At 40.5% G+C, this 17,432-nt stretch overlaps 1 protein-coding gene across 8 annotated transcripts in view; it reads right to left on the bottom strand.

Moving 5' to 3' along the window:
* MATN2 (matrilin 2) overlaps positions 1-17,432 on the bottom strand; it is a 72,748-nt gene that overhangs the window by 23,381 nt on the left and 31,935 nt on the right. For all 8 annotated transcript variants that reach the window (XM_051610152.1, XM_051610153.1, XM_051610156.1 and 5 more), the window contains exons 5-8: positions 16,422-16,544; positions 12,019-12,141; positions 7,288-7,410; positions 2,799-2,921 (exon numbers count right to left, since the gene is read on the bottom strand). In XM_051610152.1, the coding sequence (XP_051466112.1) occupies positions 2,799-2,921; positions 7,288-7,410; positions 12,019-12,141; positions 16,422-16,544 (492 nt within the window). The remainder of the gene's footprint in view (positions 1-2,798; positions 2,922-7,287; positions 7,411-12,018; positions 12,142-16,421; positions 16,545-17,432) is intronic.

Below are 17,432 nucleotides of genomic sequence, written 5' to 3'. Positions count from 1 at the left end.
GAAAACCTCCCTGGGACCTCAGTAGGCTTTGGATTAGACTATTCCAGCTTTTGCAAAGAATTGCAAATGACAAGTGCTGTCAAATATGGTCCATTTTTCATCTCAGGTTTCCTAAGTGTTTCTTCCCTGTCATACAAAGACCCCTGGAATCCTGCAGGCAGCACTTGCTATTGGCTACACACAGAGTGTCACTAATTTATTATTTTTGTTTAATTAGTTGCCAGAATAGAAATCTGTTTACCATTCAGGTGTTCCCACAGCTGTCTTAAAGTACTTGTGCCTGTGCATATGACACTATAATTGTAATTCCCAGATGTTTTCCCTTTTGGAGTGGTATATGTTAAATGCTGATCACTTCCATTCAACTGCTCATTGAGGAAACCCCGGAGTGCCAAAACTCTTTTCAAGATACCCTAAAAATGTCCACCAGGTTTTAACGACTCATCTGGAGCTCAGGGATAGGAAAAATCTCTGTCCTAAATCTGTATGAAGAGAGGGGTATGCTGGTAAGAAGAGGAGCTCTTAAAACAGGCTCAGCTTCATTGAACAGAGGGATTCCAGAAGTCACAGCACTCCTTTAATGCTGCTGATAGGTATCCAAGTACAGCCCGGATAGCTATGCAGGATATTGAGAAGGCTGAGGTTCTCAATGACTTAATTCCATCAGTCTTCTATGGCAAATGCTCCAGTGTCATTGCAGCAGGTGAAAGCAGGGACTGGGAGAAGGAAGTACCCCCAACTGTAGAAGAACAAGTTCACGACCATCTAAAGAACCTGAAGGTGCACAAGTCTATGGGACCTGATAGGGTCTTGAGGGAGCTGGCAGATGCAGCTGCTAAGCCTCTGTCCACCATATTTGAGAGGTCACGGTGTCCTGGTGAAGTTCCCAGCAACTGGAAAAGAGGTAACATAGCCCCTATTTTTAAAAAGGGGAGAAAGGAAGACCCAGGGAACTACAGGCTGGTCAGTCTCACCTCTGTGCCTGGCAAGGTCATGGAGCAGATCCTCCTGGAAAATATGCTAAGGCACATGGAAAATAAAGAGGTGATTGGTGACAGCCAGCATGGCTTCACTAAGGGCAAGTCATGCCTGACCAATCTGGTGGCCTTCTACAACAAGGCTGCAGAGATGGTGGATGGTGGCAAATGATGTCATCTACCTGGATTTGTGCAAGGCCTTTGACACGGTCCCATATGACATCCTGGTCTCCAAACCGACAAGACATGGATTTGACAGATGGACCACTTGGTGGATAAGAGATTGGCTGGATGCCTGCACCCAGAGAGTTGTGGTCAATGGCTCAATGTCCAAATGGAGGCAGGTGACGAGTGGTGTCCCTCAGGGGTCAGTAGTGGGACCAGTGCAGTTTAACATCTTTGTTGGAGACATGGACAGTGGAATTGAGTGTGTCCTCAGCAAGTTTACTGATGATACCAAGCTGTGTGGTGTGGCTGACACTCAAGAGGGAAGGGACACTATCCAGAGGGACCTTGACAGGATGGAGAGGTGGGCCAGTGCCAACCTCATGAAGTTCAACAAGGCCAAGTGCAAGGTCCTGCACCTGGGTCAGCACAACCCCAGGCACAAATACAGGCTGGGGCAAGAATGGCTGGAGAGCAGTCCTGAGGAGAAGGACTTGGGGGTGGTAGGTGATGAGAAGCTTGACATGAGCCACCAGTGTGTGCTGGAGCCCAGAGAGCAAATGAATCCTGGGCTGCATCAAAAGAAGTGTGGCCAGCAGGGCCAGGGAGGTGATTCTGCCCCTCTACTCTGCTCTGGTCAGACCACACCTGGAATATTGTGTACAGTTCTGGTGCCCTCATCATAGGAAAGATATGGGGCTGTTGGAGAGGGTCCAGAGAAGGGCCACCAAGATGATGAAAGGCCTGGAGCACCTCTCCTATGAAGACAGACTGAGAGAGTTGGGGCTGTATGGCCTAGAGAAAAGAAGGCTCCGGGGAGACCTTATAGCAGCCTTCCAGTACTTGAAGGGGACCTACAGGAAAGCTGGGGAGGGGCTTTTCACCAGAGAGGGAAGTGATAGGACAAGGGGTAATGGTTTTAAACTGAAAGAGGGGAGATTTAGGTTAGATATTAGGAAGAAATTCTTCACCATGAGGGAAGGCACTGGAATAGGTTGCCCAGGGAGGTTGTGGGAGCATACAGGTTCCTCCTGTTTAAGGCCAGGTTGGACAAGAACTTGTGCAGCTTGGTCTAGTGTGAGGTGTCCCTGCTCATCGCAGGGAGGTTGGAATCTGATGATCTTCAAGGTCCCTTCCAACCTTAACTATTCTATGATTCTGTGATTATTTTTCCAGTGAAGGAGGCAATTTGTGAAACTGCAGTGATTCTCAATGATCATTAGATTTATAAAGGGCAGAGTGCTGTCAAGACAATTCTTGTTCGCTTATTAAAGGTTCACAAGCAAAATGTAAATCTCAGTGTGGGACTCTCTCATCTCCTCCTGCCCCTGGTGAGGGACACAGTTTGCCTGGAGGACACTGCTGTCAAGATGACGGGTCAGTCAGACACAATACTCATGTGACTAAAAAACTGTCCTCAATAGCTGGGGATGAACAGATCTTCCAAACCTTTTCTGAATATGTGAGGGTTTAGTTATCTTGACAAGTATCCTCTTGTAAATCCTTTTCCTGCTTTTTTTCTGCTTTCAAATAATTTTAAAAAAATTATCAAAATGCAGACTGTAAGAATAAATTGAAGGTGTGTCCTCTTCCCTGTATGAAAACACAAACCTTTCCCAGGTGAGCAGAGATCACAGAGCTTCTCAGAAGACTTACGTGTGCAGGTTTTCAGGTCCTCATTGATGACAAACCCTTCAGAGCACTGACAGATGTAGGAGTCACCAGTATTTAGGCACAGTTGCTCGCAGCCATGATTGCTTTCAGCACAGTGATCCACTCCTGTTGATTTGTGTTAATAATTGAAGAAATCACACTGGAACCTTGGATCCATACATTATACCCCTACACTTAGTAAACAATGCATTTGCAAAGCCAGTAGAAAAGATCAGTACAGCCTTTTATTTACGCTCATTTTCTACTCTATTTGAATAATCTGAGTTAATTAACAACACCTAAGTGAAATGAATACAACAACCCCACTTGGCAGATGACAATCTTGATAAAGTGTAGATCTTCCCTTGCCAAAAATCACAAAAGGAAACTAACGCAAAGTGGAGTGAAGGGAGAACCTTTAACCCCCACTTGGTTTTACCACAGATTCATGCTTTCCTTCTTGAAAAGCAAGAGTCTCTCTGTTGTTCACCATAAAATTTCTCAGAGAGAAAGCATGACTATCAGTAACTCTTGAAATAGAAATTATGGCTTTCGGTTTATTTCATAAACAGTACATTCTTTTTCAACAGGATGAGAAATCACCAAATTAAAACTTGTACCTGCCAACAGGTTCAAGCAGTTAAAGCCTAGTGGGGGACAGATACAAACTGTGAGTGTGAGAGTGTCTTAATGTGATCCTTTTCTTTGATTTTCCTATTCCTATTCCAAGTAAAATAAAAGGGAATATTTTTTAGTCTTGTAAGCAACTGCTTGTGTGAAAGATGAAGGGTGAGGGAAGGGAGAGAGAGGTGTGAATTTGGTTTAAAAATGATACTGTCTCATAGTATGGACAGCAAAGCAGTAGTGTGAGATACGTGTGCTTGCAGGTGTACTGTGTAACCTGCTGACTCTGTAAGTACAGAAAAAGCACATTTTAGGAAAAAAACTTTATACTGAACTTCCTCATAATATTTTATTGCCAAGTTGCTAATGGCTATTTTTAGTTAAATTGGCCCAAATCACTTTAGCTTAACTTGATCAAAAGTAGTGGAGTTCCCTCAGACACAAACACAGTCTTTTATGTCTCTATTTGCAAATCATTTACAGATGTGAACAGGCGTGTCTGAAGCTATTTGTTTACATTTTTTAAAATTTCTGTACTTAATGTAAAATTACTTTGTTCTAAATATTGCTTTTATTAGTTTATTTAACTAAGCAACGAGTTTGCAGTAATTGATCCAGATTTACCCTTACACATAGACAGAGATAATATTGGCTTGAACAAATGAAGCTGAGGTGTCAGTTTTTACTAGCTAAAGCAAGTTCCAGCTGGAACATTCTAATTTTTCCAAGAGTTTACATCATTATGAAGAGGCTTGTGTAACTTCTCAGAGCACACAAAAAATGTGGAAAAAAAAGAAAATACCCCACGCCCCCCCCCCCAGTATTCTCTGTGAAGAATTACATCTGTTTGGCACTGCCTTTTACAATACAAACACACACACTAACATTAATTTTAAAATTTAAATACTTGGGTTTCTCACGCAGAATCTTTTAACACACTCTTTCCAAGAGTGGAGTAATCACAAAGCTGCTGGTTACCAGGCTTTAGAAATTAGTATAAATGTAAACTTGGTCATCATGTGTCCTTCATTACACGTGTAAAAAAATGTAAGAAGGGGAAAGGACAAGGGAAGGTTCAGTATTTTAAAAAACAATTAGTGTCTTGGGATATTAATTTTTAGATATTCAACTTACAATAGCCTAAAACCATAATTGTTAAAAAGTTCTGAACATCCAAGTTTCTTTACATATAGCTTTGTCACGAACTGTTCATTTAAAAATAATTACTCCCTGGCATATAAACGTTTTAAAATTTCAGCAACTGAGTGTTCTGTTGGAACAATACGTCTTAAGTACATCAGGAAAAAATGCTGCCAATATTTTAGTTGATGTGCAAAATTATTCTTTGCAAGTATCTTCTGAAAACTGGGTGAGATCAAGTGGGCCATGTTGTTGGGTTTTTCTGGTGCAATACTGATCCTTTGTTTAATAACACTCTTATTAAAAGGGGAGATTTTATCAAACAGATCACTGAAAATGTAGTCTTATAGAAGGAGGAGATCTCAACATATCTCTACATATCAGCATACATCAGTATGTCTTGTCCTGCCCATATAGATAGAATCATAGAATGCCTTGGGTTGGAAAGGACCTACAATAAGCAGGGACATCTCCAGCTAGATTGCTCAGAGCCCCATTAAGCCTGATCTTCAACGTCTCCAGGGACGGGGCCAGTACCACCTCTCTAGGCAACATGTTCAAGTGATCCACCACCCTTGTATTAAAGAACTTTTTTCTTATGTCCAACCCAAATCTAATCTCCCTGGTCTCCATCCTGCAGGCCATCAACTTGAGAGACATGAGGAGAGGGGCTGACAGTGAAGACTGAGGCAAAAAAGTTGTTGAGAACCTCCTCCTTCTCCTCGTTTGTTGCTACTAGTTCACCACTGTTGCTCATCGTGGGGTTACACTTCCTTAAACCTGCCTTTTCTGGTTTATGTACCTATAGAAGCCCTTCTTGTTTTTCTTTACATCCCTTGGCAAGTTCAGCTCCAGCTGCACTTTGGCCTTCCTGACCTCATCCCTACACAACTGGGCAACATCCCTATACTCTTCCCATGATACCTGTCCCCGTTTCCACTGCCTGTGTAGTTCCATCTGATGATACAAAAGTTCAACAGTAAGCACTGCCTTTGAGTTAGACACCTTGGCTGAACACATTTTCCCAGTTATTTGGACTGGAGAACATGATGCTTTAGTTCTCTACTGGATCAGGGATCTCACTGCAGCATTACTTCACTAGGCCTGGCTCATGGTGGACTTTACAGTAACATCATTTTGCATAGCTCAGAAAGATCTCAAAAGGGACCTGGAAGTGTTTCCTCATTCTGTTCACACCACACCCCACTGCATGTAACTAGTTGCTGCAGTTCATGAGACACACTCATTTCTGCACGTATTGCCATCATGTCACTGGGCGTATCCAGGGTGACATGTGCACATAGATGACTTTCCATGTTAACACATTCATGTTCACAGTCATGCTGACCTAAAGCACAGAAGTTTACTTCTGTGGAGCGAAAAACAGTGATGAATTCAAGGCAGCCAGGAAGGTTCCTGAAGTAAAACAGCTTAGAAAACCTCTTAACTCATACTGGATTCTGTGCTTTCTACACCTGTTAAAGCTGACAGTGAGCTGAAGATCTAAGAAGGGATTGCAAATCCTTGGCTACACAAGACTTTGCTTTGACTCCCATAGACCTGCTCCTGTAGTCATCAGAAGTCATGCATCATGGTGAAGAAGGTATAGCTGGTGCTAATCAACAGTCATGCACCCTCCCTAATTTATAAAGAGGGCATATATGCAAATGTTCTGCCTTACTTTACAAGCTTATCTAACATGAGCCTTGTTATAACAAGATTTGGAATAGGAGCTTAATCCTGGAAATGTCACCAGGTTTAAAGCCACATCTAAAGCCCCCTAAGGTTAAGGAAAAATACCCCAAATAGGAATTACAATTTGCCTTTAATATTCTACACAATGCTCATCAAGGCATAGCCAATCAATAAAAACCTGAATGTATTAAAATACTATATGGATAATAAAAAACAGAATAGCATGGCTTGCTGTAAAAATGGCACTGTGTAGACAAAGATGCTTCATGAGAATACATCTTTAAGATTGAAAGAAACACAGTTCCAAAACCAGATAAATTTTATGAGGGTCTAGAAATATAATTATGTTGCTCCAGGCAAGCTTCTTATTCATATAATACCAGAAGTACAATTCTTGCCCTCAAGCCGCCAGATCAGGCAAGTTCATTTTGCTGAATATATTCTCCTTAAATTTTAACAACATTACACTGAAAATCTGCTGTGATTCCAGGCCCCAGCTGTAACACAGAAATCTGTTTAAAATAAATAGTATGTGTGAATGGTTTCAACCTTGACATTGCTGAGGCTGTTTCTACAGATTTTGTAGGAAACTGTAGGGTTTTGTGTGTGACTTTCAGTTGATTTTAACAGCTACGTTACCTATCCAGTACTTTCCCAAGTTAATAAAATACATCAGTCTTTGTCTAAACCAATCTGGCAGAGGAAGATGTGGTGGGTTTTTTTAAAGCTGTGTCACTATATGACAAGGTCAGAAAGTTTCAAATAAGTAATGAATGTATTGGTTTTGAGCCACTCTGGTTCCTATATTACTCCTCAGCTTTCCATAAATCTCTTCAGGAAACATCTATAATACAATCCAGTCTACAAAACAGCAAATAGTATATTTTTCCAGCATGACTGGCTCGGTTAAAATTCAAGTTTCTAAAGCAACCTTAATTATAGAGAAAACTTATACTTTCAGAAGGGAAACCATCCACAGCAGTTTTAAGAACTAAAAGCAGATGAACTTTATTATGTTCAAATGATTACTCACTTTCACATGTTTTCTTATCTGGATTAAGTGTAAACCCTTCTTGGCATCGACAAAAATAGGAATCATCTGTATTAATACATTCCTGTTCACAGCCGTGGTCCAGAAGGGCACAATAGTCTGGTCCTAAAGGGGAAAAAATTGTGACATTGAGAAATATAATTCTTCAGAAATAAGGTATGTAAAAATCCATTACTTTGTTTTCTTTTCTTTAGCTTTTTTTTTTTTTTTATAGGCACCATTCTGACTTTTTACTGTACTGTTTCAAACTATGAAAATAAAATGTTGTTGTTTTTTTCCCCAAATTTCTGCTTTATTTAGGTATACCTGATATGTTTACTTGAACAAATTCTTTAGGAATGTGTACTTCAAGCAGTAGAGAAGTCAGAATCTTAAATACTTTTCACATTTTGCAGCTAAGTCCTCATTAAAATTGCCTCTTTATTTTACTCAGAGCAAGTTAGCTACAATCTGTAATAAATGCACAATGATGCTTTTGAATGTTGTGCATTACATCAAAGCAGGACAATCAGGTCATCAGGATTATTGATGTTTTAACAGCTCTGGGTGTTTGCTATGTAAGTTTTCCATTTAAAATGCTCATGAAAGGGAAGATGAGCAAACTCTATACACAAGCATCAGCTGTCTCTGAAGTACCTTAAAAAGAAAAGTAGTTGTGCAGTAAGAACCAGGATATTTACTGCATAGTGTTTTCTACTATTGATAAAGTCAAAGAACCTGATAGTGACTGACCATCACTTAGTTTTATATCAGTGTAGTTAATTAATTTATACTAGTCAAGCATGCTTTTAACCCCTCAGCTATGCAAACAATAGATAAACAGGTCACAAATCCAGTAAGTCACAGTTTTAAAGACATCCAGGCACTTTTGAACACCTCATTACACAACCTGAAAACTGACAGAGGTTAATTACTATTCCCAGAGGTAACTGGCTTCCTGAGGCAGGAACTGTTCTCTCTTTGTATGTGTAGCAGGCTAATGCAATTGGGCCTTTATATATTTAATAAAGCCCTTAGAAATAAAAAACAAACTATATTTTCAGAACAAAGAGGAATGTGACTTTCTAAGAAAACCTGAGAGGATTATTTTATCATTTATGAACTCTACTTCATATATTTATAGAACATTTCCTTTACTAAAGCTTTTTATCACAGCATATGCACATACACATATAAATAACACAAGGATATCTTATCTGTTTACTAAAAATAAATAAATAAATTAGAAAATGTGGTTTGTTCAAGAGTACACTGAAGAGACAGAAAACATGTGTGTGCACCAGAGGAAGACAGCTGTATGCCTTCTGGACCTACTCAGTGCTGTGTTGCATTTACCTGCTCAAATCCTTGCTAACACAAGTGTGCAGGACAGACTTTTCCTGGGTTACTGATTCTGAAGAAGACCACAAGAGATGAAAAATGTGTATTATTATCTTTGTTGAAACTTTGAGGCTATTATGTTTGGAACACTAAAAACAGATTTCACAGCCCAGAAGAAGGATGCTAACAGAAGGCCCCTGCCAGGTACAGCTCATGTGAATCCACCCACAACTCAAACAGGGGCTTTTCCTAAAGAAGAACAGTTGAGGCTCAGTGCTCCGAAGTACAAGCAGAAACTACCATTTGTCCTCTTGAGGGGACCAGCAAGAGTGGCAAAAGTCTCCATAATAGTTAACTTAGGAGCTAGGGATGACCTCTGCCTGCCTTGCTGATACTTGAATTTGCTGTTCTCTCCCGGCCACACATTAGAGTACCCTGCTGGTGTCAGCAGGGTTGCCTTCATGAGCCACGTTCCTTCTACTTCATTCTAAGAAGTTTGGAGTAATTCCCAGATAAAACATTTGTCAGATATGCATGACAGCACTGATAACATTTACATTTTCAAGCTTTTCTTTGCAGCCATGAGCATAAAAGCTTACTTTCTATTTTTTAAAGGAAAGCCAGGATTCTGAGATTATCAGGAGACCTCAGCAGCTGGCGCCTCAGGCCCAGGCCTGCTTGCTGATGCAGAGAGCTGGTCTGGCACGGGTGTGAGTCCTGACTAGTTGGCCATCGTCCCTGAGGTTCAGTGCATAAGCCAAATACACAGAGATTTACATTCAAGGTTTAAAATGTACAAACATTTTCAATTCAGTGGTCTGAAGCTATTTGCTCATGTTGTTTATGCTGACTCAAAGCCAGCGTGATTCATAATGTATGGGAGCTAGGGGACACTTCTGCTCTGGAGAGCTCTCATGCTGCCTTGACTTTCGCAGCATTAAGAGCCAGACAGTTCTTTCATTCATGCTTATGAAGGAAAAGTGGCTTAGTACATTTTATTTATTATTAGATTCAGGGCATATATCTTAAAAGAGAGTTACTTGCCATAGTATTCACTTATTCCTCCCTGGTTACTCCTTCTGAATCAATCTGCATTGCTGACCATGTCCAATAACTTTGATTCTTTTCTAATTGCAACCTGATGGAATTTTCTCTCTTAATTTTAAACTAATTTAAAGTATTTACAACAAAACAGAATGCAGTTAACATGGCAGAGATGCACAGAGCAGTGAGAAGCCTTGTCTGTGGCCTCTGCCCCCTGGCTTGGGAGCTGCATTTAATGTCAGGCTCTCATCTTTGGTTCTTGCCTGAGCTATGTTATGGGAACACCTGTGCCTAGCCTTGTGTTTTGCTGATGCTGACCTGCTGATTGGCTGACTTGATTTCCTGAATTTACCTTAGACCTCTCTTGACCCTATGGACTTGTCAGGTGATCACTGAGCCAGGTTACTATCATAGGACGTGTTTTGTTCTTCTTCTTTGGGTACTGTGTGACCAAAGTCTTGTAGCCATCCTTGGCTACCAGGCTGCATTCCCTTGTGGAGCAGTGTACTTTTGTGTTATATGTTAAAGATCTCCTCCATTCCACAGAAATGCAACGTGAAACCATAGATGTGGCTGGTCAGATTTTCTGATCAAGATCAGAGGGGAAATTCCACTAGGAATGTGGTGGTGGAGTCTGTTACCCCACCTGACCAAGAGCTTTCTACAAACAGATAGCAGAAGTCTCCAACTCATAGACTTTTGTCATGTTGGAAATTTCAACCATCCAAAACACCTACTGGGAGGGTAAGACAACACTGTGCAGGCAACTCAGGAGGTTTCTGCACAGACTTGGTAATGGTTCCCTTGCACCAATTCCTGAGGGGTGATGTTTTTCTTGACTTGCTCCTATGACCATGAGATGATTGAGTTCACAATCCAGAAGGCTGTAAGGGGAAACTGCATCATTGTGACTCCATATTTTACAAGCTCAAATTTCAGCTTATTCAGGGACTTGCTAGGAAGAATCCCTTGGGAAAGGGCCAAGAAGAGAAACGATGCCCAGGAGGGCTAGATAGTTTTTAAAGAAAACTTGCTAAGAGCTCAGGAACAAATTATCCCATCATACTGGAAAATCTGCTTAGAAGATCAAAGAGCTTCTCAGTGAACTAAAACACAAGAAGGGAAAACAGTATAGGGAGAAAGAAGGACCAAGAAAAAAAGAGGAATATAAAAGCATTGCTTAGGTATTTTGGGACTAAACCAAAGCGCAGCTGGACCTATTACTACTGAGGTACACTAGGGGTAATAAGTCTACAAATCAGCTGGTAGCAAAAAGAAAGTCACAGAAAATGTGGATCTTTTGGCTGGGCAAACAACCTAGTGATGAAAAATACAGAAGTGGCCAAAAAAATATTATGCCCTTTTTAATCCTGGTCCCAGATTTCCATGTGTATCAGCACAGTTTGAGAAGGAGAGGGCCTGGCAACATCAGATAGAGACTACTTAGAGAAACTGGATATATGCAGACCCATGGGACCACTGTCTGTCATGAATAAAAATTCACAGGGACTGAGAGAGGTCCCTGATAACTGATAAATGCCTTAACCCAGGGATCTATAGACCAATCCACATAATTTCAGTCCCAGGATCACTGGGCATATCCTCTCAGAATCAAATTTCTAAATATATGAAGGACAAGAAGGTTATCAGGAATAGTCAGCTTGGATTTACCCAGGGCAAACCTTGCCTGACCGGCCTATTGACCCTCACTGATGCATTTGTGGACAAGGGAAGATTGATGGTTGTAATAACACTGGCACCAGCAAAGCTCTTGATGCTGCCTCCCATGGCATTCTCATTTGGAAGCTGAGAAAGTATAGGCTGGAAGTAGGAACTTTCAGGTGCAGTGAAAATTTGCCAGGCCGTCAGCCTCAAAGGATAGTGATCAATGGCTTCACATCTGGGTGGTTGCTGATAATGACCACAGTACCACAGGGGACAGTACTGGGGTCACATTGCTAAACATATATTCATCAGTGACATAGATGATGACACAAAGTGCACCCTCAGCAAATCTCTGGGTGGCACTAAATTAGGGACAGTAACTGAAAGCGAACGGCAGAATTTGCATGCAGAGGAACTTGATAAACTTGATGACTGGACCAGAACATGTCTTATCAAGTTCAGCAAAGAACTACCAAGTTCTGCACCCTACCCTTAAAGCCTACTGCAAATAACCAAGCTACCCCCCCAAAACAACTTGCATTGCTCTCAAGACCTTTGGCTTCCAGGGCACTCCAAGATTTTCTATACCTGATTCAGTGTTCCCAGGACCAGTGGGTGTATTACTGCTGAGAACTGGAAAACAGAAGTACAAACTGTTCATAATTAAATCTTATCACAACTTACTTCTGCAAGTTCTTTTGTCTGGGTTTAAAATGAACCCTGGGTGACATGTACAGTAATAGGAGTCCTCAGTGTTAACACATTCATGTTGGCAACCTTGGTTATCCAAAGCACAGTAGTCCACAACTGAAAGAGAACAAGACCAACATGCACAATTAGAAAAACACAGTTAGAACTACTATGCATCAATATTATGGTACTAGTTACACAGAGTAGGTATAGAAAACAAACCAAACCAAACAAAAACCAACCAAAAGCACGGAACAACCAAAAATATTACATTATTTCTGTTCTGAAGAACCTTTCTGCAAAAAGTAGTGCACTTTCAATACCAATTTGGATCAATCAGATTTGATATGAGTCCTGGATCATTTCTCCTACCCTTTGAACATTTATCAACTCTCAGATTGTCAGGAGCCTTCTCAACATGTTTTCTCAGACCTGGAAACCATGTCTCAGTAACGCTGTACATACGTTTGCACTGTAGACCAGGGTGTAGCAAGGTTTGTTTGATTTAGTTCTGTCTTCTGTCTCTACAGTCCCAGTCCAGGAATTGCTCTTTTTCTTATTTCCCTCCCAGATTCTAAAGAGCTGTTCCTGTAGCCTGAGAATATAGGAACCCTGTGGCAATATCTTCTACTGTGAGGACTGTTCAGGTATGCTCGTTCCCTCTAATGTGCTCCAGATTCATCCTGTACAAAGCAGCTGCAGCTATGAAGCCTGAGAGCTTAAGGCTAATATTAACCACTGATATTTTGCTTATGTAACACCTTTTCTATGAGAGAAATAAAATGTCATAGCTAGTCCAGTCACTTATTTCATAAGTCCAGTCATTTATTACAAAAATCCATGTTTACAAGACAGATTGTCAAAGAATGATAAGGTAATCCTTAAGAGTTTACTCAGTCAAGCCCATTCAAAAGTGCTAAAGAAGTTAATTTTTAATTTTCACAGAATCACAGGGGTTGGAAGAGACCTTGAAAGATCATCTAGTCCAACCTCCCTGCCAGAGCAGGATCACCTAGAGACATCACATGGGAAAGTGTCCAGGAGGGTTTTGAATGTCTCCAGAAGCGGAGACTCCACAACCTCTCTGGGCAGCGTGTCCCAGGGCCCTGTCACTCTGATAGTAAAGAGGTTTTTTCTCATGTTTACGTGGAACCTCCTGTGCTCCAGTTTGCACCCATTTTTTAAATTTCTTTGCAGGTTAAGCTGTTTCTTCACAAAGAAAGGCTTAGAAGAAATTAAACACAGGTTACAGAGCAGGTGTTCTGTTCCCAAAGAGCTGCCAGGCCCACATCAGGCAAGTTTACCTGATTCCTTCTGCAGAAGAGAGCAATGTGCTCAGCTTCACACAGACATATAACAAGACAGGTTCCCCTCCTTTGTCAGCTGTACTTTTTTTGTTACCTTATACTGCTGGGCCTCCCAATTGCTTTAAGAGGTAGTAATTTGTCTTCATGAAATCAGTACCTTCTTTAATAGCGCCGCCTTTGCAAATAATGAGTGTACTCAGGTGTGCTCAGATATTTAGTCAAGGTCATCAAGTCAGGAAAGTGGATAATCAATTTTGTCACTTTGAAAGAGCTTCTTTTAATCCTTCAGAATATTTGTGTTGAATCAAGTCAAATTAGACTGCTTACTGGCTACCACGTGAGACTATTTTCCTGGCAAGAGCCTGCCTGCTTCCAGACTGAATAGCTTCATATAAAAACAGTTACCAAACATATATTTCAAGGATATAATGTATCATATAATTAGTCAGTTTTCTCCTTAAATTAATTCTAACCACATGCAAACACACATTAAGAAATAAGTAGACCATAAGTATATATATTTTTTTCTATCTATTTTTTTTTTCTTTCCAGCATCATGCCTGGGAAACAGCCCCAGCCTTATGGATCATTCCATAAAGTCACCTCCTCCTCTGCATTTAAACCCTAATGAAATGCATTTCTACCACAATACCTGCCTGTCTAGTTATTATACAATTGAGAACTTATTGTAATGTAATGTAATGTAATAGTTCCAGTTGGAAGCGACCTACAGTGATCACCTGGTCCAACTGCCTGACCAATTCATGGCTGACCAAAAGTTAAAGCATGTTCTTAAGGACACTGTCCAAATGCCTCTTAAACCCTGACAGGTTCGGGGCATTGACCACCTCCCTAGGAATCCTGTTCCAGTGTTTGACTGCTCTCTCAGTATGGAGATGCTTCCTCATGTCCAGTCAGAATCTCCTCTAGTGCAGCTGTGAACCACCCCACCGTGTCCTATCACTGGACACCAGGGGGAAGAACTCAGCACTTCCCTCTCCACATCCCTTCCTCAGGAAGCTGAGGTTGTCCCTCAGCCTCCTTTTTCTCCAAACTAGAGAAACCCAAAGTCCTCAGTAGCTCCTCAAAGGACATTCCTCCCAGCCCTTTCAGCTCCTCCCAGCTTTGTTGTTTGAGAGACAACTAATGAGGTCTTAGAATGCTTTATTATCAACATTTGAGCAACTATGACCCTAAGCACCTTCAGACAACACTCTCTTGAGGGAGAACTGTGCCTTCTCATGGCTATGCAGCTGCTAATTTGCTCTGGACAGAAAGGAAATAAAATCCAACAAAATAAATAACTATTTTTTCCAGGCTTGCTTTTCTCCATTTATAGCAATTCTTGGAGCTTCTTACTTACAGAAACATGTCTGTTGGCTTGTAAGAATAAAGAGCATATCAATTTGAATAATGCCTTTCCACTAACACAGTTTGTAAGTGAGAACATCTCCAAAAGCAACTGTCAAGAGAATAAGTATTATTCCCTTTTTTCAACAATTTTTGTATACAAATTGTCCTAATTCCAGACAGGCTTAGCCTTGCAGACTGCCATGGGTAACTGACCTACAAATTAATTTCACTTTTAGCCTTTGGTGGTACTTGCTTAAAACAGAAACTTATCAACAGCATTCCAGTCAGCAAGTAGGTAAGTTGTCCAGAGAGTTAAATATTCCTGAAAAGACTGAGAAAAATTATAAATCTGTATTTCTTATATTGAATTACTGTAATCCTTTAGTTGGTATGCAGAGAATGTACACAGTTTATACAAAAGCAAATCAGAATAATAGTTTCCTATTTTTTTTAAGTTTTATTATTTTCATATTTCTGTACTGAGTCATGAGATACAAACTAGAATGTGAACACTTTGAGATCTCACTGGTTTTAATGTTAGCCCATGCCTATTTCAATAAGAAACTTTTTGAAAGGATCAATAATGACCTTTTTAGTGAGCAGGCAGTTAATTCAGTTGTCATCTCCCTGTATTTCTTTCTTCCTGATTTTCTGGCTTGGAATCAGTTGGTAAGTGATGAGAGCCATCTTTCACTTCCAGTTACCAGTGCTGCACTCTGGGTGACTACATTGCCCTCTCTCAACTGTGGACAGCATGGGTCACCTTTCTCTTGTATCATTTTACCCCTACCATGTTTACATGGGTTATTCAGGCTTAGGAGAATGAAGTACATTAATTAGAAGGATAGAAGAAAAGGGCAGGAAGGAAAGGTGACAGAATAAGTAAAGGGATAAGGAGGATGAAAAAGAACATGGGGAAAGAGTAGAGCAGCCTCATAGAAGACTTAGAAGAACCTAGAAAGCAGCCAAAAAAAGGCAGCGGTGCCAGGACTGCAGAGGTGTCAGCAGCCAAACCACTGCCAGCAGAACAGATTCCAAGCCCAGCAGCTGCAGCAGTACAGAAACAGTCTAGCACTAGTGCCAGGAAAGACAGAACAGCATGCCCAGCAACAAGAGAGACTAGCCTTAATGAAGTGACTGCTTGTTGCAAAATTGTCATTGCACTCATTGGTCTCTCATATATGTGTAGATCAAGATCCTTCTTCTGATCCTGCCATTTGATAATAAATACTCCACAGAAAGGAATGGTTAACTAGAATCATAGAATGCCAGATTGGAAGGGACTCAAGGATAATTTGGTGGTTTAGATGCGATGGCCCAACACCTTGTCAAGCTGAAACTTAAAACTGTCCAGTTTTGGGGAATCCATCACTTCCCTGGGGAGATTATTCCATCGTCCAACTGTTCTCATAGTGAAAAATTTCCTTCTTATGTCCCATCACAATCTCCCCAAGAGTAACTTGCACCCATTACCCCTAGACTTTTCCTCCTTGTAAAGAACAGACTCTCCACCTTCTTGGTAGCCACCTGAGTACTGGAATATGGTGATGAGGTCTCCCCTAAGCCTTTTTTTCTCCATGCTGAACAAACCCATATTTATTTTTCCTTATCTACCACTCATCTAGGAGGAGAGAGCTTCCCATCATTGTCTGTGTCTAAACTGGATATTAGTTTACATTGAATTTCTCTTTGGCTTGTGTCAAAAAGATAAACATGAATTCCTAAACTCATACTCACCAATACAATCCTTCCCATTTGCATCAAGCTCATACCCTTCATAACACTGACAGACATAAGACCCAGGTGTGTTCACACAGATCTGCTCACAGGCATGTTTCTCCACAGCACAGAGGTCCTGAGCTACAAAACATAATTGCATGAATATGAAATTCTTTTACCTTCTATAATGCACAGGAAGACTAAAACAAAATAAGTTTCAGAAAGCTATCAACAGCTCCTTAGAGAAGAGCTCATTTTAACACAGCTCATACCAGTATCTGCCAAACACAGAAAGTCTTATGCCAGCAGGAACTATCACTCAAAGCTGAGGAGCTCTTTCCTTCAGCTGAAATCAATGACTAATGATGGGCCAATGGTGACTCGTAGAGTTGCTTGACTGTAAGTTTCTCTTAAAAGTCTGAAGAGCAGGCTTCTGGGATTTTTTTTGGAAAAAATAATAATTGCGGGGTTGGTTTTTTTGTTTGTTTGGTTGTTTTTTTTGCAAACCCCTCCCTGATAAATGATGACAAAGTGGGAAAGGATAAAAAAAGGGAAAACAAGGAAAACACAACACCAAAAAAACTTGGGGATATTTAATTTCCGAGTTTTATAGCTTTCCAGTTTTATGCAAAATACCATAGCAAGTTATCCCTCCCTCCATGTTTGAGGAAACTAGCCCAGCAAATAGGAATTTTCTTTTATAGCTGTCTGATTCATTTCAAGTGGCATGATCAACACCATAAGTAGTCATTGAACTCTCCTGTTCCAGTATAAACACCCACAAACAGATAATTTTCCAGCTCGTTTCAGCTATATCTCCTCTTTTGTACTTTCTGTGTATTATTGTAAGTTCTGAACATCTGCCAACAGAAGAAGGGAAGAGATCTTAATGAAATAAATACAAGAATATTTCAAGTTAAACAAAATCATTCTTTTTCCCTGATTTAGTTCTGGAAGATATATGACACTTTTTAATTATTTTTTTTCCCTTCATGTAGAAAGCAACAAATCACAAATATGGCAGATTTT

Source organism: Apus apus, chromosome 2 (assembly GCF_020740795.1).
Source record: "Apus apus isolate bApuApu2 chromosome 2, bApuApu2.pri.cur, whole genome shotgun sequence".
Classification (NCBI taxonomy): domain Eukaryota; kingdom Metazoa; phylum Chordata; class Aves; order Apodiformes; family Apodidae; genus Apus; species Apus apus.
Note: the sequence above shows the minus strand (reverse complement) of the source record. Positions and strands in the feature narration are given on the sequence as shown.